Below are 25270 nucleotides of genomic sequence, written 5' to 3' on the forward strand. Positions count from 1 at the left end.
AAGGTATAGTCATAAATCTTCTATTCTAGTGTCTGGCCATCACCACCATGTCATTGTTGTTACATTTATTTGTTCTAGATTGATGATCTTCCCCCTACTAAAGTACCTTTTTAGCCTAAGACATTCTAGATTATTACCTTTTAATCTAATTGTGAATTTGTAATGCATATGTCACTCCTAATACCTTTTAACCAAGATACAGTCAAACCCCTATCTAATAGGAGATACTTTATGTTGTTGTCGTCCTTAAAATTCTAAAAGTCATGTCCTAAAGATCAGTGACTAGTTCTTTATTATCCAACTCTGTCAAGAGGTGTAAACGGAGAAGCTTAAAATGAAACTTTCCTTTAAGCTGGCAGTGTTGAAATTTACCAAGATACGGTCGGATGTTCGCCAAAGCTCGAAAAAGCCATGGGACTCTACGACCAAGAAAAAGGCCAACCTTAGGGGGTGCTTTGTATGTTTTCCTCATAGGATCAATAATTTCATGACTTATTGTTGATCTACTTGCACTGTCACTGAGTTTTTTTTTTTTTCCTAGTTGATAGTCACACACCCCGCACTGTTTCTGAGCTGATTTAGTTGAATGACACATATAAAATGGAACTATTGTTATCGATATGCCTCATTAATTATTAGTTTACACAGGGTTAGGCTTCTTAGTTTGACCAACAATAATGATATTCTTATATCATACGATCATATATATGAAAACATGTATTTATTCTTTCCTGTGCCCTAGCTGTTTATAAGCACTTTTTTCTTGTTTAAAAGATTTGCTGTCTTTCGATCTCTATCTAGCTGTATCTTTTACCTCTGTGCGTCTTCACTGTTCAGTCTTTGCCTGTCCAAACCACCGATTGCCTGTGGTTATGCAAAAGATAGGATCATAGGAGTGTAGTAGACTAGTAATAGTGAGGCAGTGGTGAGACATCTCTTAGTTGAGAAAGAGAGAAGAGACAGTGTAGTGTTTTTTATTTATGTTAGTAATATCCTATGGAGGCATTTTGTTCTATCCGAAAAATATAATAAAAGGAAGACAACATTTGCGGTTCTGTGTTTCAGCAAAAGTGCCCTCACACTTTGAGCAAACAAGACTTTGTGTGTGTGTTTGAAACACTATTTTGAAATGAATTCTGTTGGCTGTGTATGCGTTTTGATAAGCTTAATCAGATGCATTGAAGTTCATCAACAGGGTCTTACCAATCAGTGATTTTGAACGCATTGATATCGTCATAGCATCTTCTCGTGTTCTGAATTTATGTTCTTCATCAACAGGGTCTTACAAATCAGTGATTTTGAACACATTGATATCGTCATAGCATCTTCTGGTGTTCTGAATTTATGTTCTTCATCAACAGGGTCTTACTAATCAGTGATTTTGAATGCATTGATATCGTCGTAGCATCTTCTCGTGTTCTGAATTTATGTTCGACCTTTGTCTTATGAATCGCATCTGGTCAACATTTCCTTGTTGGTCCTATTTTCATGTTCTGATGGTTCAAGTTTTTTTTTTAACAGACCATAGAAACGAGGATTAAACTTGCATATGCCCTTGCAAGACAATGGTTTGGAGTATATATCACTGCTGAGTCACCAAATGATGGTAAGCTGCTAAAAAATATTTGTCTTACTTTTCGATCTGAGATCTATGTTATTGGAAATTTCACTTGCTTTGAAGAAAACGAAGTTGTGCTGATGTGGTTGCTTAATGCTTATTGGCAGAGTGGTTGTTGGATGGTCTTGCTGGGTTTCTAACCGATTCATTTATGAAGAGATTTCTTGGAAATAACGAAGCACGCTATCGACGATACAAGGTTTGGTTTCTTTCCAGATGGTCTCTTAAGGAGAACAGCAATATTACTTTCCTAATTCTCTCCTGGCCCACACATCTATGATCTGTGATGCTTACTTTCCTACTATATGAGTTAAAATGACTTCTAGCCCGCCCTAGTAAATAGCAAGGTAAACTGATGCTTGATTGGATTCATATGTGGGGACAATTTCAAACCATAAATTTTATAATAGGGTAAAGTGCAAAAAAAAAAATAATAATAATAAATAAATAAATAAAAATAAAAAATCCTGCTATATAAAATATGTGCAAGAAACACCCCTGCTATATGGTACGAGAATTTGAAATTTTGTAGCAAATTGCCCTCATTAAAATACATCTGTTGACTGTCAATTTTGGCTAAAAAAATCAATGAAAAATCCCAAAATACCATTTTTTTTTTTATAAGTCCCAAAATACCATTTTTAATCTCTCTTCTCTCTCTCTCTGCTTTTTCTCTCTTTGTCTCGTCTGTCTCTCTTCCATCACTCTCTTCTCTCTTCTATCTCAGTCTCTTCTCTTTCTTCTATTTCTCCCTCTTCCTTTGTGTGTATATACACACACTATACACACACAAAGCTAAACACATACACAGCAAAAAATATATAAAACTCTAAAAAAAAAAAAAAAAAAAAATCAATTAAAACAGGGAAAACGAGTGTATGTGATTTGGGTGGAACCGTGAATGCGTAATAAAATGGGGGTGAGGCTTATATGTGCGCACGTGTGTGTAGTAGATATACATGGTAGTAGAGATGCTGTAATAGAAATCTATTTGATGCGGGTCAGGTAACTTCTGAGTGTCAATTACAAATCTATTTGATGGTGACATAGCCCTCAAGTATCAATTGATTCCAAAAGATATTGATGCCTTGGTTTCAGTGACAACAGATCCAATGGCCAAGGTGGATTTGATTTGTGACAACAGATCCAACGGCCAAGGTATATTTGATTTGTGCTTTTGTTTGTTACATACAAAAGTAGAATTAGAGAGGGAAATGGTGGATGGAGCGAGAGAGAGGGGTTGTGGTGGTGGAAAGATGGAGAGGGTGGTGGCGGCGGTTGAATGCATAGAGGTGATATATATAATAATAATAATATTAGGAAAGAAAAAATAAATTGATTGGTGGAAAATCAGATTTTTTTTTTTTTTTAAAAATTTCATTTCGCCGTAAGGGTATTTTTGTCATTTCATTCTTCAATTAACGGCAAATTGAAGATTTGTCCTTATTTGCTCAAATTGGAAAATGTGGGGGGATTTTTTGAACACTAGGTATTTGCACATTCTGTATATGGCAAGGTTTGTTTTTTTTTGTTTTTTTGTTTTTTTTGTTTTTGTTACGCTTTATAATATTTTATTGTAATACATTCTTTTCGACGAGTGTTTGGCGTTATCAATTTTGTTTTTCTTCGAAACTTTGTACAAATATGTAAAAGTTAAAATCATTGCTGTCTTCTCCCCAAAAGACTAATGCAAAAATTCTATTACGATAGTTGATATTTTATATTTTTACTATCTATTAATTTTTTCCCCTGAAGTGCAGGCAAATTGTGCTGTTTGCAAAGCAGATGATAGTGGTGCAACTACTTTATGTTCCTCTGCTTCATCCAAGGATTTGTATGGAACCCAGTGCATTGGTTTATATGGCAAAATACGATCATGGAAGTCTGTAAGTTAAATTTATTATTATTATTATTATTTTCATACTTGTTGTTTTTGTTCAATTCTTATCGTCTTCTGGCCTGACCGTTTTGCATCTTTTAATAGGTGGCAATCCTTCAAATGTTGGAAAAACAGATGGGGCCTGAGTCATTCCGCAAAGTAAGAATCCAAGCTGCTTATACTTTCACCATATTTGTTAACACTTCGGTGGACTAAGGAGGTTACTCTTATGTATTGCTTGTTACTTTTGCTGTGCCTTTTGTCTCATGCTGTATAATTAATTCTTAAAGGTTTATCCATAGGGGATCTGCCATGGATCATTTGTGGCACTGGCACGCCATAGCCATTCATATTTTTTTATCATTACTAACTAGTAAGGGAACTATATATGAATCCATACAAGAAGGTTGGGAACTGTTATTTGAGGAAAGCCACATGCACAGATGTGGCAAATGAACCAATACATATCAGAAGTCAACTCTATCACTCTCTCAAGATGTTTTGTTATTCCAATTATATATTGGTAGTTAATTTGCTTTCTTTAAAAACCTTTGTTCAATAGAGTTAGTATTTCAGAAAATTTTGGCATTTCTTTTATGCAATAGAATGCAGCAGACAACTGTGCAATTCTTTATGATCTTCTTGGTCTGGTTACAGGCTCTACAGTATCATCAATGAAGTTAAATGAACATGTTTCTGTTTGATGACTAGAGATTATGAAGAGATTGTGACATTATATTCCCCCAGGTCTTGTAGATTTACTTTTTAGGAAATTGTCCACCTCATACCATGCTGGCCAAACCACGAATAATACCCGGACCTCAAGATGCTGCTACTTAAGAAAGAACAATGAAAGATCTTAAAGACAAATTTGCTTGTAAAGAACAATGAAAGATCTTAAAGACGGATCTGCTTGTAAATTTTTCTTTAGAATCCCATCTATATTCTAAAATATTTTCACGTAGATCTCTGGTTAAGATTCTATGCAGTACTGATCAATGTATAACTGCTCTCTGACTGGGAATTTCATCCATCTACACATAGAACTTGGAGAAAGCAACAGTTTTTGTTTTGTAATGCAAGTAAGAACTGAAGTGACTTCTCTATTGTTAAGATTCCTATTGAGTTCTTTTATTGGTTTCCTACTGTTCCACACATCTTTGCTCAAATGTATCATCTACTTAGCAAGTACTTTATTGTCATTTGTAGGAGGGATTTAAATTCAGAAGTTAAAAGATTTTAGGCATGAATTTTAGATTCCCGAGCTCTCACGCATATGGTTTAAAAAGCATTACACAATCTTCTAAGTGAATAGTTGCTGGAAAGCTCTCCTTACTTGTCCTTCATTGAGTTGAAAGATTTAGACAGCTATTTACATGCTTGAAGGTATTCCTAATTCTAAAATGACTTGGGCTCAACTTTCGGAAGTAAATTTATATATTTTAACTGGTAAAGTCAATCTCAGAATTGCTAAGCACTTCATATAAATATTGAATAACATATATAGGGGCAAAATTTTAATGATCACCGGCACCACTACAAAGCTACATATTGTGTCTGGGAAACGTAGATAGTAACCATGGGCTTGTAAAGTTAAAAAAAAACACTCAAACAAAACAAACCTGCAGAATTGTATTAAATAATGCATAAAATATAGTTCAACACCAAATACAACCCAATTTTGAGATGCGGAGGAGGCTCCACTCTTTTTTTATTGTTTTGTACATTTTTTTTTTTTTAAAAAAAATAAGATCTTCATGTATTATCAGCAAGAGCTAGATCGTGTCTGTTCTGGACTACTTTTTGGAAAAAAAATCTTGGCCTGAGACCCAACGTAGATTTGCATGAGCCTCCTCTAGAGATCTCTACTTCCTTTTTTCTATACGATGACGTTATTTGTATAGCAGGATCCACAATACCATTATTCAATTACATTCTTAAAGGTAACTTAGTTCTACTGCTGCCTTGTGGGGTGCTGGGAGGGGAATGATATAGACAAACATAACCTTTGGAATTATATTGCATGCAGTCTTAGGCTAGAACTCAGATCCTCTTGCAGGTCAGCCCTAGCTTTTACCTTTTCGTGAAGCTTGGCCCATACAATTAAACTCCTCTAGTCTGTAAACTCTTGGCAAAATCTGCAAAAAATTAGAAAAGTATGGACAGCAGTATTTACATCACTGTCTCCATTTACTTAATAGCTTCCAAGAGAGTCATTGACTCCATGTGCACCAAACTCGTGGCTTCACAGTAACAAGCAGCTTTGAACCATGTATCTGCAGTCTTCTTCATGCAATATAAACCCTCGCTCATTGTTGATTATGCTTCCATGCTCCGTCAAAAAGCGACGTCCATATTGGTCTCTGTCCTTGCAAAAAGAGAATCCTGCTCTGAAGGATTTTGTTAGCATTGGAGCCATTGTTCTTGTTAACCTGGGTAGATTTTTGCTCAAAGATTTTGTGGGGAAATGATAAGCTCTAACAATTGGTTGGAAAAATTCTGGGCCTGTGTGTCTCTCCATGGGATTCGGTATGCCTGTTGAAAATACTATTCTGGTGCATTGAAATGGACCACATCATTGACAGCACAAATCTAAATGTTTTCTGCCTTTGTGCTCTCCGGAGATAGCCATCTGGATGACCTGTCTAATGGAGGTTACCTCTTTATTATTTTCCATTCATGTTATAATTACGGTTGAGAGGAGAACCAAATCCTTTGTGCAACGTCACAGTATGCCAAGAATACCTCTTTGTTTCCAATCAATGACTGTAAAGAGGCTAATAATTTCCTTTCAAGATTTCCCATTACAGGAATTATTGTTGTTCTTCTCATGTTGGTCCCACTTGGCATGATAATCATAGGACATCATAGTTACCGAAGCTTGGTTTTCAAGAAATAATCATGATCATTAATAGCTCTTGCAAAAACCACTTAAGTTACCTCAGATCCGACGTCTACCTCTAACTTTACTGCTGTTGATATACGAGATTATTTACCAATGTGATCGTGATCCGCTCTTCTTACTATTACTAGATCTCCTCTGCCAACAATCTAACCCTGTTGTTTCTGGTGTCGAACTTCTTAAGTATATTTGTCAACACTCAGATTCCTCTTTTAATGTAGTATGCTAGATAATAAAAAAAGATAAGTGCTCTCTAATAGGCTAATAGCCCAAGTTCCATTTGATCCACCTCATGTTTGATTAATCGAATTCAGCCAATTGGGGTTGATCGATCCCACATCCTGTTTTGGTAAACTCAAATTTTCTCCTTAAAACCTCTATATATTTTGCATTGTATAGAATACATCCTAACCATAATGTATGATATGAATGCAAACCATAATATGAATACACAAAAATAAAACCCGAATAATTACCGGAAAAGAAATAAAACCCTAATTGAGTAATTGGTGAGTTATGTATTTAAGAAGTAAATTTACATTTTTACCTTTGTCAGGATTTTCCTTTTCATCTTGGTATATCTAGCCCTAACTAAATCAACCAATAGTTAAAAGTAAATGAACTAAACAAAAAAATATAAAATCTGGATTTTATAATGAGATTTGCAAATACATAGTCCCGTGACCTAACAGATGGAACTAAGAGCATGAAGTTGAACTCATAGGCAAGACATCATGCCATGGTTGTCAACCAGCATGGCAGCAAAGTAAACTCGAAATTTTATAACAAGCCTTCTTAAAACGGAGTTCAATAGAAGCTATTTTCTTCACCAATATGGATAGGGACAAAATCCTTTGGGTTCTGTGTAGAATGGATTATTTTGGGGAATGAAGATGATTTTCTATGTGCTTATGAGCAGCGTTCTATTATTCTGCAATGTGTTGAAACCAGCTTGCAGCTTTGAAGGTAGAAGCTGTCTCTCCATAGAGTTGTAAAAGATGATTCACACCTAAGTCACATAAAGCGGGAGCGGGAGCGGGAGCGAGAGTGAATTCGAAAGTGGGGGCGTGAGAGCGGCATAATTAAGTCATAAACTGTGAGAATCTGAGTGAGAGAGTGCGCGGAGCATGAGAGCGGGAGCGCGCTCGGAGCATGACAGCGACACCTGTTGAGAAGGATTGTGTGACTTAGGTTCACACTGGTGATTGGCTTTCCAATTGACAGAGAAGGGGAAGCAAAACAATGGTACTTCCGAGTTAAGGGTGCCAAAATATGTTTTCTCGTATTGTGTATTAACCTTTTGTAAAAGGCTTGGAATTATGTGAAGGAATTCAAATTCCCACAAAGCCACTTTCATCTTCTTTCTTAATCTGAGGTGTTAACCAATAGACGGTGATTGATTGTTGTTCCAGAATGCTTAGATTGGAAATACAGCTATACTAATTTCATGCTGTCAATAATTATGGACGGGGTTTATTTGGAGAACATGCGTCCTAGAAAGTGTCTTCTATATGTTGTATGCACTCAGAATTTCCATGGGGAGTTGCAAGACATATTTGGGACGTGTTCACACGCCTACACTTGAATTGACAGATCAACATTGTGTAATAGCCTTTTTGGAACCTTTCTTTTAGTTGAAGGCAAGGAAAATTGTTCGATGATTGCTCTATGCTTATTTAGTATCAGTTCCTGGTTTATAGATAGATGCTAACAGGACACTTTCTCTAATACCATCTTCTTTCTCTTGTTCAAGCATTGCCATATGCGTCATTTATGCCTCAGTTTCTCCATTTATGTCAGTTGGAGCTAAATAAGTGCACCTTCTCTCTTCTGCTGTATTTTTTATTAATTAATGTTTTGTGGAAAGCTTTTCAAGTTTTCTGATGGCTGTTCTTCCTTATTTTTGTTTATCATATATAGATTTTGCATCGAATTGTTCCACGGGCTCAAGATACTACTCGTGCTGTGAAAAGTCTTAGTACAAAGGAGGTAATTAGTTATACTCTTATTTATGTTTTCCCCACTTTTGAAGGATAAAATTTAAAAATTAAGAGGGTCTAGGCACAAGAGTATTTAAAAAAAAAAATATTCAAAGACCAAGAAAACAGCACAACCCATGCTGCTGTGCTGGAAGAGATATGCCTGGTATATTGTCCAATAAAGTACTCCAACTTGAGGGAGCCCTCTCTGAGCTAGAAGAGATGTAAGGTGGCTTATTGTCCCCAACAATGCACAATGATTTAAGAGCAGTCCTCTTTGCAAGAGCATCTGCCTTTGGTGTTGTTTAATGTTAATATCATCTTTATACCCTGGTTTTGTAGTTTTTACTTAGATAGCAATTAATTTTTATTTTCATTTTAGTTTTTGACTGTATTTTCCAAGGTGCTATTACTATTGAAGTATTTATTTATTTATTTTTTGTGTAAAATGAGTCAAATGACATTTCTGGTCTAAAACCTTAGTTTGTATGGCTAGCTCTGTTTTTCTTTGCCATTCATTGAGGAACTTTGGATATCTTATTTTCTGTCTTCGAAGTGTTAAAGGTGCGTGACTTGAATGACATGTGATTTGGTGGATTAATTGAAAAAGGTTTTGTTTTAAGACCCTAATTTACATAAGTTTGCAAAATAAGAAAAAAAACATATACGTAGTTCATTCATGGAGTAAACAATAAATAATCATATGTATTATGATTTGAATGACAAATAATTATAAACCATGCTTAAATGATGTTTACATTCTTAAACTTTGTAATTATGTTACATGGATTCGGGTACATTTATTTTTTGGGTAAGTGTCCCAAATCTTTGATTCTGGGGATTCGGCTTGAAATGTGTCCAAAACTTGGATGCAGAAATGTGGACACGTCTTGCACACTTGAAACATAATATGCTATATAAAAGTGTAATTTATGATGTTGTTATTCTTGTAAGAATATATTCATGCTAATTTAAATTAAACGAAATATGGTGAAAAGGGGGTTTTCATCTATTTTTGACTATACGAATTTGAGTTTTTTTTTTTTTTTCATCATCACTATTAGTGAGAGGATCCAGGTGTTTGATTTAGGTTTGTATCAGACACCGGTATGCTAAGGAGAATAGCGGAGTCCATGTATTTAGCTTTGTAATGCAGCTATAGGGTCACTTAAATTTGCTCATTTAATTCAGTTCTTTATGTATAGCAAACTTAAACTACCATTCTACATTTCTACTAGCATGCATGGACACCAAACAATAACAGAGGTGGGAAATTCAGAGAGGACCGAGTTCAATTTGACAAATAAACTTTATTGAATAAGATTTGATAAACCACAAGTATTGTCAATACCAAACAGTCCACAAACTCAGTAAGTCTAAGAGAAGGGACAAAATATATTAACTCTAAGCAATGGGCTAGGGTTATTTTCCACCATTTATGGGGCTAGACATCTGAATCGAATCAATCAAATGAAGGTCTGGGAAGATTCAAAATTTATATTATTATGCGATTTCTGTCCTCAAAACTGTCGTTGTATGGAAGGAAAAGAACATGCAAGTATGGGGAGTAACCCAAAGAAGATGAGGCGTAAAGAGAGATTGATAGCATCCACCTTAGTTTTCCACACTCCTAAAAACCAATCTCTCTCCTATGTTAGAATTATGTGACATAGCCTACAACCAAGTATTCTCCTTGCTTACATGTCAAGACCACAGTTGTTCCAAGCGTCATACTTTAGGCACTTAAGTTTACATGTGCATTGCATAAACTCACTTAAGTAATGTGGAGATCTCCTACATGTTAAAGTCATAGAACCAGAAATCACTAAAAACTAACATAAAACTCAGAAGTAATTACTATTGATGTCTAAAATAACTAAACTATTTATAAGTTCTACACTACATCACTTTGTGAACTAAAATAATCCAATATGGACTGCAAAAGGTAAACTTGTATATATGTTTGTAAAGTCTGTATGCTTTTTGTAATAATTGCAATAATTTCTTATTTACGAATACATTGAAATTCCATTTTTTTTATTTACATTGCACAAAATAAAAATTGATGAATGCGAAATTTTGTGAAGTCTGCCAAGAGAGTAGCTTGCAGACTTTCATTATTTAGTCAATAGGCATCTCATCCCTTCAATATTCTTCTTCTTCTTCTTCTTCTTCTTCTTCTTCTTCTTTATTTTATCTACATTGCACAAAATAAAAATTGATGAATGCGAAATTTTGTGAAGTCTGCCAATTCATTATTTAGTCAATAGGCATCTCATCCCTTCAATATTCTTCTTCTTCTTCTTCTTCTTCTTTATTAAATCTCTCCTTCATAAGCACTGTGAAGTAGCAAGGGGATTTGTTGTCGATTCTAGAAAGGACTTCCTGTCATTACTCTATAACCACGCAATATTCACTCTCCAATTTTGGAGCAAGTTAGTGATTGTGAGGTCCAATTGCCAAAGTTCCAATAATGGAGAAGGCTATGGTCAACTGATATGATCATATTTGTTACATAAACCCTATTGTTGGAATGGACCACTTCGTATTTTTAATTTTTCTTGTTCTTAGTCAGCCCTTCCTATATTCCTGTTGCTTCTGTCCATTGATGCAGTAGTTCCAAAGTATATGGAAGCATTCATTTAAGACCTCCTCACCTCTGCCTTCTCATATAGCTTCCCTTTGCACTAGTACATACCCATTTATTTATCAATAGGTGTCTCTATCGACTCCCAATTGAAAACATGATGTGATATAGGGGGTCAATTTTTCCTTTCATTCCCTTCCTCATAAACGTAGCCCACATCAATGGTATCCGCATGTGCATGAACTTCACATTTCACTCTATTGTACCTTTCTTTTCCTTTTAGAAGATTTCAAAATTTTCAGACTCTGTGCTTTAATTAAAATTGTCCGTTGGGTATACTATCTGGGTTCAATTATATATGTGGATGGAACAATAAGGGGGTCCAAAATACTATGCCTTTGTCCAGCCTCCTCTGAGTCGTTAATCCTAAAAGCCAAATACTTGTTTCATTTTGATATAATCATAAAAGTATTCTCTATGGTATATGGGTTTTGAATGTCTTAGTCATGGTTGATTGTTTATCTTTTGCATTTCGCAACGGATTGGATACTTCATAATTTCATTTGAAATCTGGAGGTTCATTTATTCGGTGAAAATTTTGAAATGCAGTTCCGGCACTTGGCTAATAAGGTTGGAAATCTCGAGCGTCCATTTCTTAAAGAATTTTTTCCTCGCTGGGTGGGGTCTTGTGGTTGTCCAGTTCTAAGGTACGATTTAAGTGCACTAAATATCTTGCTCCTCCTGTGTTTTTGGACAACTGACATCCTTTAGCTGATGTAATCTGTTTAATCGCCATCCTTATTTTGGGACCCACTTAGGATGGGATTTTCCTATAGCAAACGGAAAAATATGGTTGAACTGGCAGTACTTCGGGGATGCACAGCTACACCAGATACGAGTGTGATAGTTCATAATGGTAAACCTGATTCTGAAAATCGAGAAGGGGATGAAGGATGGCCTGGGATGATGAGTATAAGGGTTCATGAGCTCGATGGCATGTATGATCATCCAATTCTACCAATGGCAGGAGAAACTTGGCAGCTGCTGGAAATACAATGCCATTCGAAACTTGCTACCAAACGTTTCCAAAAGCCAAAAAAGGTTTCAAAACCTGATGGCTCTGATGATAATGGTGATGCTGGGCCCACTCTAGACATGCGTTCCAAGTATGCTATCTTATTAATGCACTTTTGTGAAATTTTCTGTTTAGAATTTGGATATTGAAATTTTTTCTGGAACTCTTACCTGAATGTTTCATAATATGGGTTGTTGCAGTGCTGATTCTCCCCTGTTGTGGCTCAGGGCAGACCCAGAAATGGAGTATCTTGCTGAAATTCATTTTAATCAACCTCTGCAGATGTGGGTAAGAATGGCCTTTTTTCATTTTCTGTTGGAGTTCCCTCTTTAAGTGGAATATATATTGTTCCAATTCTTTGGTGGCCTTCTTTTATGGGAAAATTGATCATTCAATTTCAAACACAAGCTCTTTCTACAAAATTATTTGGTTGTTAGTAGTAGTTGTTTTTTAATCTTTCATCTACTTGGAATTTGTAGACATGAAGTTCATGGACCTGTTTTCTTGGTTCTTTTTATTGTTATTGAAGATTTAATAAAGGAATCAGTAGAGGAAAATCTTTCAATAATTGATGTTGTTTCCTATTATTGAAGATTTAGTGTTACTGGAGGAATCAGTGGATAAAAATCCTCCTTGTTTCCTATTTTCTATCTCCTTCCATTCCCATAATTTCTTCTCCTATATAAAGAAGCCTCCACCATTGTATTGTATATGAATTGAGAGACTATTATAAAAGTGGTGTAGCCCTTTGGGCTCTTTGTGCCGTGGATGTAGGCCCTAGTGGCTGAACCACGTAATATTTGTGTGTTCTACTTATTTTATTTATCTATATGTTCTACTTATTTTATTTATCTCTTCTCTTCCGTTTTATGCTTTACAACATGGTATTAGAGCCCCTATTTTGAGGTATTCCCTTAGCATCTAAAATGTTGCTAAGGGTTTCTCGGTGCTATTTGTGGCTTGTTTGGGCTGTCGGTTTGTTGGGCAGTAATGTTCTTCGCGTTTGTCACGTCTCCGGCAGTTTTTATCGACTTGTATGGGCTGCCGGTGTGTTTGGTAGCATTGTCCTCACTTTTGCCGTGTCTCCGACAGGTTTTTGTTGACTTGTTTGGGCTACTGGTGTGTTCGGTAGCATTATCTTCGTCTTTGCCGTGTCTTCGGCAGTTTTATTAGTTTGTTTGAGCTGCAGGTGTGTTCAGTAGCATTGTCCTCTCCTTTGCCATGTCTCCGGTAGTTTTTTATTGACTAGTTTGGGCTGTCGGTGTGTTCGGTAGTATTGTTCTTCGTCTTCTCTCTTCTCTCTTCATCATTCACACTTGGTGCTACTCGTCATCTCAATGGCAAGTTAGGCATTCATGCTCCAACTTGAGGGGGAGTATTGAAGATTTAATAGAAGAATCAGTAGAGGAAAATCTTTCAGTAATTGATGTTGTTTCCTATTATTAAAGATTTAGTGTTACTGGAGGAATCAATGGGGAAAAATTCTTCTTGTTTCCTATTTTCTATCTCTTTCCATTCCCATAATTGCTTCTCCTATATAAAGGAGCCTCCACCATTTTATTGTATATGAATTGAGAGAGTATTATAAAAGTGATGTAGCCCTTTGGGCTCTTTGTGCTGTGGATGTAGGCCCTAGTGGTTGAACCACGTAATAACTGTCGGTTCTACTTGTTTTATTTATCTGTGTCTTCTACTTGTTTTATTTATCTTTTCGCTTCCGTTTTATGCTTTGCAACAGATCTTTTATATTTTGAGCTGGTATTATTTCTAAATGCCCGCAGAAGTTCTGAGTGACTGTTGAGGAACTAGTGCTAAGCATTAGAGCCTGTCCTTTCGGGGCAACTAAGTCCTTAATTTCTTTTCTGGCTAACAATTTTATATGAGCAAACTCACGAGTCCGTTATTTAGGCAATTTTTTGTGTTTATTCACTGTAACGATACTGCAGTAACCACTTGGGCAACTCTTTTATATTTGACACCCCTTTTGGATTCACACCTGTGAGGAATCTGATCTGCAGGAGAGCTACTTTGCCTAAAGACCACGTAGACACTACAAAACGTTTTCACATGAATGTGTGACATGATGAAATACGGGTCATTTGTGCTGCTGTCTAAGTGATTGTGTACCAACTACCAACTAATATCAATATTGTGTATATGTTGTGCAAATCACACCAAAGTTATCTAGTTTCTTGGGTCATTTCATGGTGTAGTGGTAAAAGCTCAGGCTCAAAAGCGTGAGGATGTGAGTTTGAGTCTGGGGGCAGCCCTTTTGCGTCAAATAATGCAAAGGTTTAGTCTGTCTCTATTCCCTCCCCAGCATTCAGATCTGTACTGGCGTCATGCTCGGACGTTTGTAATAGTTTATTTACTATTTTGCTTTCGTAATTAATTGAGGGGCATCTCTCTCTCTCTCTCTCTCTCTCTCTATATATATATATATATATATATATATATATATATATATCTTTCTTGAAGAAATCACCTCTTTCGTCCATATGATTACTAATTTGATTAGGTATTTGTTAAATGCGGATGCTTATTCAGATAAACCAATTAGAGAAGGACAAAGATGTTGTTGCGCAGGCACAAGCAATTGCAACACTAGAGACATTTCCACAGCTTTCATTTTCTGTTGTCAATGCTCTGAATAATTTCCTCAGTGACTCAAAGGTTTTCTCTTCATATTCTCTCTTACGTTATCTCATGCTTTCAAGCATATACTTGGTTATTGTTTAAAAGATGCATATTGATTTTTCTTACGTGGTGTCAAGGCCTTCTGGAGAGTCCGGATCGAGGCAGCATTTGCATTGGCTAATACAGCATCTGAGGTAATATAGTGCTTTGACATGTTTTTTGAAAACATTTGTGTTCTTGTTCACAGATGCAGATCTCATGAAAGTTTCACATAAGGACACATACAATTATCAGGAGTATTACTGTGATGCTGCCTGCTTCACAGTAGTAATTAAATTATTTTACATTGTTCATGTGAAGGTTTTATTTACTGATGAAAAGTTTAAGTTACTTTGCTATATAATGTAGTGTGTGAATGTCACCATATGTTTATTTTAACTGTTCTTTCGTCATCAGGAATGGACTAACTCCTTGATTTGATGATTTTGGTTTTATATATAGCCAATTTCCATAACTTAGTTGTTAATGAACTACTGATGGGGAACATAGAGTAATTCCTATATTAATTTATGTGAAGCTAATTAATACCCCCTCCATCCCAATTTAGTTGTCCATCTTTCCTTTTTGGGCTGCACCAAAATACTTGTCCACTTTAAAAGTTCAAACAACACATTTCACAACTTTCCATAAAATACCCTTGAAGTTTTAAAAAATTTCAAACTTGATTATATATATATTTAAAATTGAAAGGGTCTTAGTATGTTCAAAAGGGACAATGCAATAATTACGTGTCCCCTTAAAAAGCTTTACTCCCCCAAAAGGACATCTAATATGGGACAGAGGGAGAATCTATTATGTGAAGTATGGAAGACCCTTCACCATTTAATATGTTACTTACATAAAAATAAATAAATTATAAAAACATGCGCTTTATCATAGACTACTTATTTGGTTTTGCATGTTTAAACAGCAATGCTTTTAACTCTCTGTTTGGATGCTGTAACTTCTGTTCATGACATTGATTTGTGATTCACTGTGTTGTCTCTATCAGGAAACTGATTGGGCTGGTTTGCTCCATCTTGTTAAATTTTATAAAAGTCGGAGATTTGATGCAAATATTGGACTCCCCAAGTGAGCTTCTTGATTTTCATAGTTTGAATTTGACAAACTTCCTGTGCAGACCAGTTATATGATCAGTTTTGTTCTCTTCTTCCGTTCCAGGCCTAATGATTTTCATGATTTCCCAGAATACTTTGTACTTGAGGTAATGCATTGAGGTAGGATGTGTAATACGCTAGATTTGATCAGATTACTTAATTTATAATTTGCTATTGTGTTTAACTTGTTTTGAACATTAATTATAGAGGGAGGGGGATCGTGATTGAGCCAAAGAGAGAGAGGAAGAGTTCGGCTAGAGATAGAAAGAGCAACGATGCAGAGAGAGAGAGAGAGAGAGAGAGAGACAGAGCGTGTGGGGAGAGATTGAAGAATTAGGGTTTCTTTTGGTGTGTGTTTATATAGGTGATATTGGACTAGTGAATATGGGTTGAATGTGTACCCATTTTTAACCTGCTAAATGCAAGCGTCATTTAAGTCCCACCCATATCTTATCCGGAGCATAGAACGGTTCACCCAAATCCATTAATTACTGGGCAGATGTGGCCGGGTTGACGGGTTGGGTCATTTTTTGCCAGCCCTAGCTAAAAGTTACAAGAAGGATTTGGTGTCACTGTAGCAGTGCTGGCATTATCATGTGTTTTGCAGGTTGCTTGCAAATTAAAGTTATTTTATTTTTATTTTTTTGATAAATAAAGTTCAAGTTATTTTTAATATAATTATTTAAAGTTTTAGAGATGGGTCTTAAATTCTAAGATGCAACAAATTTGAAAGTCACTTTACAATTGCATTTAATTTATAAAAGCTGCTTTCATTTTGGAAGCTACCTTTAGTTTTCTTTTGATTTAATTTCTTTCTTCCTTTAATTTATCTCCCTTTTTTTTCTTTTCTTTTTTCCTTTCCTTTTTTCCCCCTTTTTGTGGGTATTTTTGAACTCACGATGTCGCAAGCAGTGTGTCCATCTTCAAAAAAGGCTTCTTGTGGATGACGTTTATTGAATTTACGTCTTTTTCTTGCTTTTATTTTTCTATTATTTTCCCCCATGAATACCAGAAGCTTCTGGTCTTATAATGGAAATCTTTTTGAAGCTACTCTACTCTATCTTTGCTTCATTTGGGCTCTTTCTGTATCAATGTCTGTCTGCTTCCTTAATATGTTGTGATGCCTCATTAAAAGTGAAAAGACAAGCATATGAGATTTTCATCTGATCCAGCTATTGTGATCAGAATGTATTGCGAATTTTCATTTAATCCACCTATTTTGCACCTTCTTTAAACATGCTTTGATAGGGCTTGGCATCTATTCTGACATGTGTCTCATAAAAAGTGGAAGCAAAGTTCCATTCCTTCCCTTCGATTATTTGTGCATGTTGTTGGGATTGGTTGGATGACATTGCTTGAGGTCTTAACCCAGCCCAAACCAGTGTCGTTAGTTGGGATCTCTCAATCCAACTGTGGACCTAAATTAAGCAACTGATACATGTCCCCAAATCTTAACGAATATTTAGTTTGGGAATACACAATAGTGGAGTTGTTTTTTGGTTTTAATTTTAAATTAAAGCATAATGTTCATGTTTCATAATAATTATGATGGTTGGTGGTTGACTTTACCTTGGATGGATTGTGCTTGTTTGATGAAAATAAATCTTCTAATTTTTTCGAAAATGGCCATTTAAATTCTCTCGTTTTCTTTCAGGCTATTCCACATGCCATAGCTATGGTCAGATCAACAGATAAGAAAAGCCCAAGAGAAGCTGTGGAGTTTGTTTTACAACTTTTGAAGGTAGTTACATGCTATTTGTTGACTGCATTTGTTTGACCTATGTCTTACTTTCTTCGACTTTGTTGACTACTTTATTTGAGTATCTATTTTTAATAAACAAAAATTTACTTGTGAGAAAGAAAAATTTTAAAGATTAAGTTCAAAACTTTGTACTTTTCTGATTGTTCAGTGGTATGTTGTCATAATCAAGGTTGATGCCTCTGTGTAGGATTTAATTTATTCCTGCATGTCTTAAGTGTTGCATTAGGTTCAACTTTCAAGGTTAAAATAGTGTCTAGAAAATAAATGGAAATTCTGGTTCTAGCTTTTCTGGTTGACTCTATTTGAAATATCATTCAAATATTCTTAGTAAGATGAACTAGTTTTGTCTTCTGGTTAATAGGCCATCTAGTATGAGGCTATGATTACCATCATAGAAATTTAAAAAAGAAAAGGTGGTGAGTAGTGCGCCAACCTCAGTCCAGCATTGGCCTATTCAAGTGGCTGTAGAGCCAAGTTGGAACTCATTTAATATATAAAATTCTAGCCTTAATTTACCTCGTGAACTTCCCTGCCTCGTGCCTCATTTGGGAAACATATTGTGTCATTGATTTGTTTTGAAAAAGTGTCGTGCTATACATGCATTGTACACCATGTAAGGCATGATACCACTGTTCAAAATTGACCATTCTGATCTTCCTGTTTCTCATATTTATTTTATTTTGTAAAATAGTGTTGCATTTAATGATTTGAACATGTCTTTCATTTTTTAACATTTGAACATTTTACTTGCCTTTATTGTTTCTTTCCATAAAATTTTTGTTTGTTTGAAGTCTACAATTGACATGCTCTGATATCAAAGAAAACAATTTGGAAATCTAGGGACTGTGAGACCTGAGGCACTGATATGTTATAGTACGGTATTCTAATTAGACCTAGAGGGTGGTGAATAGGTTTTTTGCATACTGATGATTTCTACTTAATTTCAATTTTAACCTATTTAATCAACAAAATAATCATATAATTATGCAAACCTCATCCAATCAAATAATCCAAATCACAAAGCAATAAAGTAAATGAAGGACAAGAGATCTGTGTGAAAATTCCTATCGGGGAAAACCCACGGGATGTAGGCCAAGTAGATAAAATCCATCATGAGAGTGAAGTTTGCAATTAGGTTAACTGTTCCTAAACGTTATAACCCCTAGTAACTTCCTGACACTGATGGCTCTGTCAACGGGTCCGTGATTTGATCTCTAATGACTAGTCATCTAATCCTTTGATGTGTAGGTGTTGTGGTTTACCAATCTTGAATTATTCAATGAAGCTCCTTGCTTTAGAACTCAATCGGACAGTAATATATGGTATTTTATGAAGAAACCGCTTGTGATCCAAAAGCAAAGCTCTCAATCTCTATTACACTTGTGTAATTGTGTCTCTTATTTTATGCTTATATTTAGAGAACCCTAGAGTACCTTTTAATAGTGTTGGAGTAATTAAATTCTAATTAGGAATGTCTTGAGTGAGTTTTGGAAAGTTTCAGACTTCAAATCGCATCTACCGACTCTGGCTGTTACAAGTCAATGAGTTGTACTCGGGTATTGCCATTTTGTGTGTGTGTGTGTGTGTGTGTGTGTGTGTGAGTGAGTGAGTCCCCTAATGCTTAGTTTTGACGATGGCACATTGTTTTGGGCATGAACCTCACTATGGGTCAAATGGTTAGGTGCTCAAGTTTTGAAGGCTGCCCAGAAAAGAGTTAACTTAGCCGCATGTCTGTGGTTTGGCCATTCCTTGAGATGGCTTTGAGTATGACATCCTAAGGCGTATTTCAATGTGTTCCATGGGATCTCCAAAGCATACAACTGTTGTTCAGATGGAATAACTTGGGTTTTAGGCTTGGCGGCTAGTTGAGGTAGTGCTCACCTTAATCTGATTGAGGGTGGGTTATATATGTCTTGTTCGATTTAAGAGGGATTGAGATGCCATGTTATCCTTCTGATGCACTTTGGACCCATTCACTCAAACTTAATTGAAATTTGTTGTGTTGGTGTGGGGTAGCTTGGTGTTGGCTGTTCCTTGAGATGGATTTTAGTGCGACATCCTGAGCCTTTCTGTCAACATGTTTCGGATGTTCGCCTACTGCTCAAGTAAAATCTACGAGCTCAATGTGTCACATGGGATGACCAAACCATATAACTGTTTAGATGAAACTACTTAGGATTCTAGGCTTGGCAGCTAGTTGAGGTAGTCCCACCTTAAATATGATTGAGGGTGGGTTATATGTGCTGTTTGACTTTGGAGGGAGGGAGATGTCATGTTGTCCTCAGGATGCACGTTGGACCCAATTTCCTCAAACTCAAATTGACTGTTTTGTGTTGGTGTGGCTGTCTAGGGGTGGGGGAAGAACAAAACTAAAAGATAAAGTTGGTAGAGAAGATATGATGACATGGTTTTTGACTTATTGTATGGCCTTGGGCAAAGTAGATTTTAAAAGTAGGATCCATATGGTTTACCCCCAACTAGTTGGCAAAAGGTTTTGTTTCTTGTTGTTGTGGCTATTTAGAGTGGGATGTAGGTCCAGTGATGCAATCCCAGCATGCTAGAGGTCCTAGTTGGTGTAATTGGCTCCAAGCGTGTAGCTTAACTTGTCATAACTTCCCTGGACGCATGCAAGACCTATTTGACTTACCTAATGTTGTGAACCCGCATTCAATACTTTGAACTGAATAGCACATCCTTTCAGGCACACAGCTGCCATAACTCTCTTTGTTTTAAGCATTTTACTCTTGCCAAAGCCAAGTCCATCAGTTCATTCCTATTTTTAACAAATCATTTTCCACCATTCATGGACCTCTTGGATCAAAGGACCATAGCTAAAAATATAGCCTACAGTTATGTAGTTGTTAAATTGGTTAAAAGAGTGTTCCTACATTCAGCAGCTGAGAGATTATAAGTTCAATATGTCCATTTCCATCTTACTTTGGATTAGTTTATTCTTCTAGATCATGGCTGACAAACCTAAATTACAGGTTCTTCCCGTGTGTGTGAGTGTGTGTGTGTGTGTGTGTGAGAGAGAGAGAGAGAGAGTTGGTATGTTAGACATGCAAGAAAGTTTCTTTGTGACTTTAGAGAATTTATCAATTTATGTAAACCTCATGATGTGTTTTTGCATTTTATATATAATTTTTAAGTAGGGATATTTTTCGAATTATAATTGTGATTTGATGTCATTGATTGATGGGATGACTTATTGGTATGGCAAACAACCGTGAACCAAGAACAAATCATGAATCACGACAGAAAAGTAAATACGCCACACAAATAACTCAAAGATTTACATGCTTTGGTGCAAGTTGTATTTACGTCCACGGTGAAAATCCAACAAAAGATTTTACTATGCAAAAATCAGTAGATTACAAGCTTTAACCCCCTAACCCTAGCTCTCATTCTACTTTATTTTCTGCGATTTTATACCACTCCAATCCCTAATCGCCTCCCCCCCCCCCCCCCCCCCCCCCCGGCTCTTCTTTCTCCTTCCCTCTCCCTTTTCAGGTCAACCAGCTCGCAATGTCCCCGAAATAAACTTCAGGCCACAACATCACACTTATCATGGTTCTTTCTTGTGGATTACCTCATTTAGAGCAAAGATGACCCAAAACTTTAGTCACTAGTGCATTTTTTGATGGATGCAAGCAAAAGATACTCCATCCATCCCAAATTACTTGTCCATTTTTTATATTCCAACCTTTTAAGGAAACACATGCATTAATATTGAAAAATGATTGTTGAAACTTTTGGAACTGATTCTCGGAAGTTGAAAGTTTCACGTATTAGTGTGTTAGAAAACATTCTAATATTTCCTACTAAAAATGCAGTTTGTGACGTGGAGATCTATTATGGGGCATCCTGAAAGGAGGTGGACAAACAATTTGGGAATGGAGTATGTATGAGAAAATATAAAGCATGCAAACTCTGTAGCTTTAGGAAAATGAAAGAGAAAATAAGATGTACCCTGAGGACATCATGTACAAAGCAGTTATCATTTGATGCTCCACATCTAAAAACAGAAGTCCTATTATATTTATGATAATTTAGCTTTATGTTGCCCCAACTTCTCTGAAGTGCATGCTTTCCTCTGCTTTAATACTATGTTGTTAATGCCTTTGTCTATTTTTCTTATTGTTTACTTGCTACTTCCTATGGTGCTCATTTTTTTGTACTGTGTGCTACAATTTTGTCACTTTGATGCTTAAATGAGCATTTGAAAGTTAAATTATGACTTTCCTTACACCCAACATTTTTGAGGCAACTGCCTTTTTTGACAAGTAATATAGTTGTTTTTCTTTTTAAAAAAAAACATTGTTTTTAGATTTTTGCTTTGATACCTCAATCATACTTAATTGTTTCTTTTCCTTTCTGTTTTATATATTTTCTCATTTTTCCTTTTCTGTTTTCTTTATTTTAATTATCTTGCAGTATAATGATAACAACGGTAATCCATATTCGGATGTGTTCTGGCTTGCTGCATTAGTGCAGGCAATTGGCGAACTTGAATTTGGCCATCAGGTTTGTAAGTATTACTCTTTTTATTGTCCATTTGTAGTTTTTGCTTTTTGGTTCCTCCTAAAAAACTGCTCCGTTTGAGCTATTTTCTACCTTCATTCATATTGAGTCATTATTTTTCAGTTTTTTGTTTTTTGGTTGATGTTTCTGTTTGAATATAGATGGGTATATCCAAGTTTCAAAAATAGCTTACCTAGACTTTGAAGATCTTGTTTTAAACCGTACCTTCTGATACTTTTTAATCTGGTGGCAGAGTATTCTCTTTTTATCATCTCTTCTCAAGCGCATCGACCGCCTTTTGCAGTTTGACAGGTCAATTCACGCACAGAATATTAGATACAATGATTTATATCATTTATACTTGTTATTCACTGCATGTATGTGGAAATGGCATGTACCAGGCTGATGCCAAGCTACAATGGGGTGTTGACAATCAGCTGCATCCGGACCTTGACTCAGATTGCGTTAAAGCTTTCAGGATTTGTTCCCATCGTAAGTTTTTACCTCCCTCTGAAAACAGCTGCAGTTTGAATTTGTCTCACTTGTAGTATTTGTTGCTGGTTGCAGGATCGTGTTTGTGAACTAATTAGGCCATTTCGGGAATTAAAGACGGTATGGCAAGTTCGAATTGAAGCAAGTAGAGCACTCCTTGATCTTGAGTACCATTGCAAAGGGATTGATGCAACATTAATGTTGTTCATTAAATACTTGGAGGAAGAGCCATCTTTAAGAGGTTATTAACTTTTATTGGATAAATCTTCTTTCTTACCGATTGATTTTTCTTCCAATAGCCTATTGGAGTCTTTGTTTTATTCTTGTCATTTTGCTGGTGCTTATTCTCACCTAGTTTCTGCTCCATTGCAGGGCAGGTGAAGTTGGGGGTGCATGCTATGCGATTATGTCAAATAAGGAGTCGATCTGATCCTGACAATGATGTGAAGGGCGAGACTCTTGTGGCTTTGCTTCGTCTGCTTGAGAGTCCTATGGCATTCAACAATGTTATTCTACGACATTATATGTTCTGCATTTTACAAGTCCTTGCGGGCAGGTGCTCTGACAATCATCTCCCTGTAATATTTTGTAGATACATGAGTAACATTATCTGGTGTTTAGTCTCTGCATATTAAACAGTTAGAATTGTCCTTGCAATGAAAATAACTTGAGAATATTTCGTAGGCAATAATTCAGCAATTATAATTTATTTCAATTAATAGAAGGTAATTTATTGTTCTCGCTTTAGCGTCCAAAGTTAACATCTTTTTAACATTGCATTAACCTTAATTCATACTCTCATTTTCAGGCCCCCAACACTCCATGGAGTCCCCAGAGATGAAACGCTTCGAATGGGTCATGCAGAAACTTGCAGTGAACTGAAGAATATTTTTGCGGCACTAGTTAAGCAATCTAAGCCTCACGAACTTCCTCCGGGCACCCCTAACCTTTCACATGATGGTTTGATCATTCCGGAAGCCTCCAAGGAAGCAGATACTGCTTCCAACAGTCATGAACAAAGGAAGCCAGTGGTTAAAATTAGGGTGAAACAATCTGCATCCAGTAGAGCCGACGATGCTGATAATGTGACAGTTGAAAAATCTCAAGGTGGGCTTAATGATGCAGACCGTGGTGCCAGTAGTTCCGTTTCTGTGGATGCACCCCAAAGAAATTTTACTGAGGCTGCAAGCGTCAGCAATCAAAATCTTGAGGAAGTCAACTCATGCCACGATCCTGGGTCCAGGGTCACTGCCAGTATTGGCAGCGCCAAACTCGCTAGTGATGGTGACGAACTCGGGAAGGAACTCCAGTGCACTGCAGATTCGAGCAAAGTTTCTGCACCATGTCCACCTGATGATCGTTCATCGCCCTCCATCATGAAAGATGACTATGCAGAGACAGAGACACATAAATATGCAAGTCTGCAAACTCTATCTGTCGCAATACGCGATCTTGATAGTGGTTCACTGGCTATGAGTTTGTCTAGCAAAGAGAAAGAGAAGAAGAAAAATAAAGAAAAGAAACGAAAAAGGGACAACCACAAAAGTCACCGGGACGATCCGAATTACTTGGAACGGAAGCGCTTAAAGAAAGAGAAGCGGCAGAAAGAAAAGGAGATGGCAAAGCTGCTGACTGAGGATACAAAAGCATCTTCTTCAATGGAGCTGCAAAATAAGAGTGAGAAATATGAAGCTAGATTAGCACTGATCGGTGAGGAGGCCAAGTCATCTTTATTAGAGTTGCAGAGTAAGAACGACGAAACTCAAAATAGATTGCCTATGTCAATGGCAGAGGAGGCGAAGGCACCTCTAGCTGAATTACCTGGTACGAAAGAGGAACCTGGAACAAGCATGGTGTCTGTGCAATTGAAACCAGATGAACCCAGCGGATCTAAGGTAGTGATAGAGAGGACAGACGTGAGGGCTGATCCATCAGAAGGTACTTCTCATAAACTTAGAATTAAAATAAAAAACCGAATGCCCAACAAATCATGATGGAGATATTCTTCCGTACTTGAAATTGCTGATGCCGAACTTCCATTGAGTTCTGCGCGAACTATTTGTTCATTTTCAACATTGTGTAGCAGTAGGCCCATAATGTGATGAGTTATATGTACTGACACTGAAGTAATCAATGAAATGTGATATTGTTTTCTTGTTAGTCTTTCAACACTACCTATGATTTGTGGATAAATTTCTTGTATTAAATATGATAAGGAGTGCCTTGACATGCAAAGTAGCATGCTTTGATTTGTGGAAAAGATTGTTTGGCTTCCATACCGAATTACATTGTGTGGTTAACCAAGTACTGTCAGTGAACAGGACAAAAAGTTCAAAAATGTGAAAGAACATGGAAAAAAAGAAGTGGAATACGAAAAGAGGTTACAGTAAGTTGAATTGAAATTTTATAATTTAGTTATGCTTCAACCTTTGAGAGAGGAGGTTGAGAATTCGAATCTCGATTGGAACAAAAGTACTGGTGTCTATTACACACAGGACTATTACACACAGGAAAATGTTAGCTTCTTTGGTCCCTGCTGATTCTACCATAGACGACAAATGTTCGCTTCTTTGGTCGCCCATTGATTCTACCATATAGGACAACGATAGACAACGACTCTCTCCCGCATATTACAACTTTCATGTACTGTGCTCTTGAAAG

At 36.4% G+C, this 25270-nt stretch overlaps 1 protein-coding gene across 5 annotated transcripts in view; it reads left to right on the plus strand.

The window, feature by feature from the left end:
* Nucleotides 1-24769, plus strand: part of LOC132283150 (transcription initiation factor TFIID subunit 2) — a 30598-nt gene extending 5829 nt beyond the window's left edge. For 3 of the 5 annotated variants that reach the window (XM_059785059.1, XM_059785061.1, XM_059785062.1), the window contains 19 exons: nt 1522-1606; nt 1726-1817; nt 3379-3504; nt 3603-3656; nt 8320-8388; nt 11575-11672; nt 11784-12131; nt 12241-12328; nt 14588-14713; nt 14815-14871; nt 15729-15808; nt 15899-15941; nt 17489-17575; nt 22031-22120; nt 22371-22429; nt 22519-22609; nt 22685-22850; nt 22982-23165; nt 23418-24769. In XM_059785059.1, the coding sequence (XP_059641042.1) occupies nt 1522-1606; nt 1726-1817; nt 3379-3504; nt 3603-3656; nt 8320-8388; nt 11575-11672; nt 11784-12131; nt 12241-12328; nt 14588-14713; nt 14815-14871; nt 15729-15808; nt 15899-15941; nt 17489-17575; nt 22031-22120; nt 22371-22429; nt 22519-22609; nt 22685-22850; nt 22982-23165; nt 23418-24603 (3129 nt within the window). In that variant the 3' untranslated portion in view covers nt 24604-24769. The remainder of the gene's footprint in view (nt 1-1521; nt 1607-1725; nt 1818-3378; nt 3505-3602; nt 3657-8319; nt 8389-11574; nt 11673-11783; nt 12132-12240; nt 12329-14587; nt 14714-14814; nt 14872-15728; nt 15809-15898; nt 15942-17488; nt 17576-22030; nt 22121-22370; nt 22430-22518; nt 22610-22684; nt 22851-22981; nt 23166-23417) is intronic. The other 2 variants (XM_059785063.1, XM_059785060.1) reach the window with 2 other exon arrangements.
* Nucleotides 24770-25270: the final 501 nt, after the last annotated feature.

This window comes from Cornus florida, unplaced genomic scaffold (genome assembly GCF_030987335.1).
Source record: "Cornus florida cultivar Cherokee Brave unplaced genomic scaffold, ASM3098733v1 CherokeeBrave_3.0.0_Hap2_Chr11, whole genome shotgun sequence".
NCBI lineage: Eukaryota > Viridiplantae > Streptophyta > Magnoliopsida > Cornales > Cornaceae > Cornus > Cornus florida.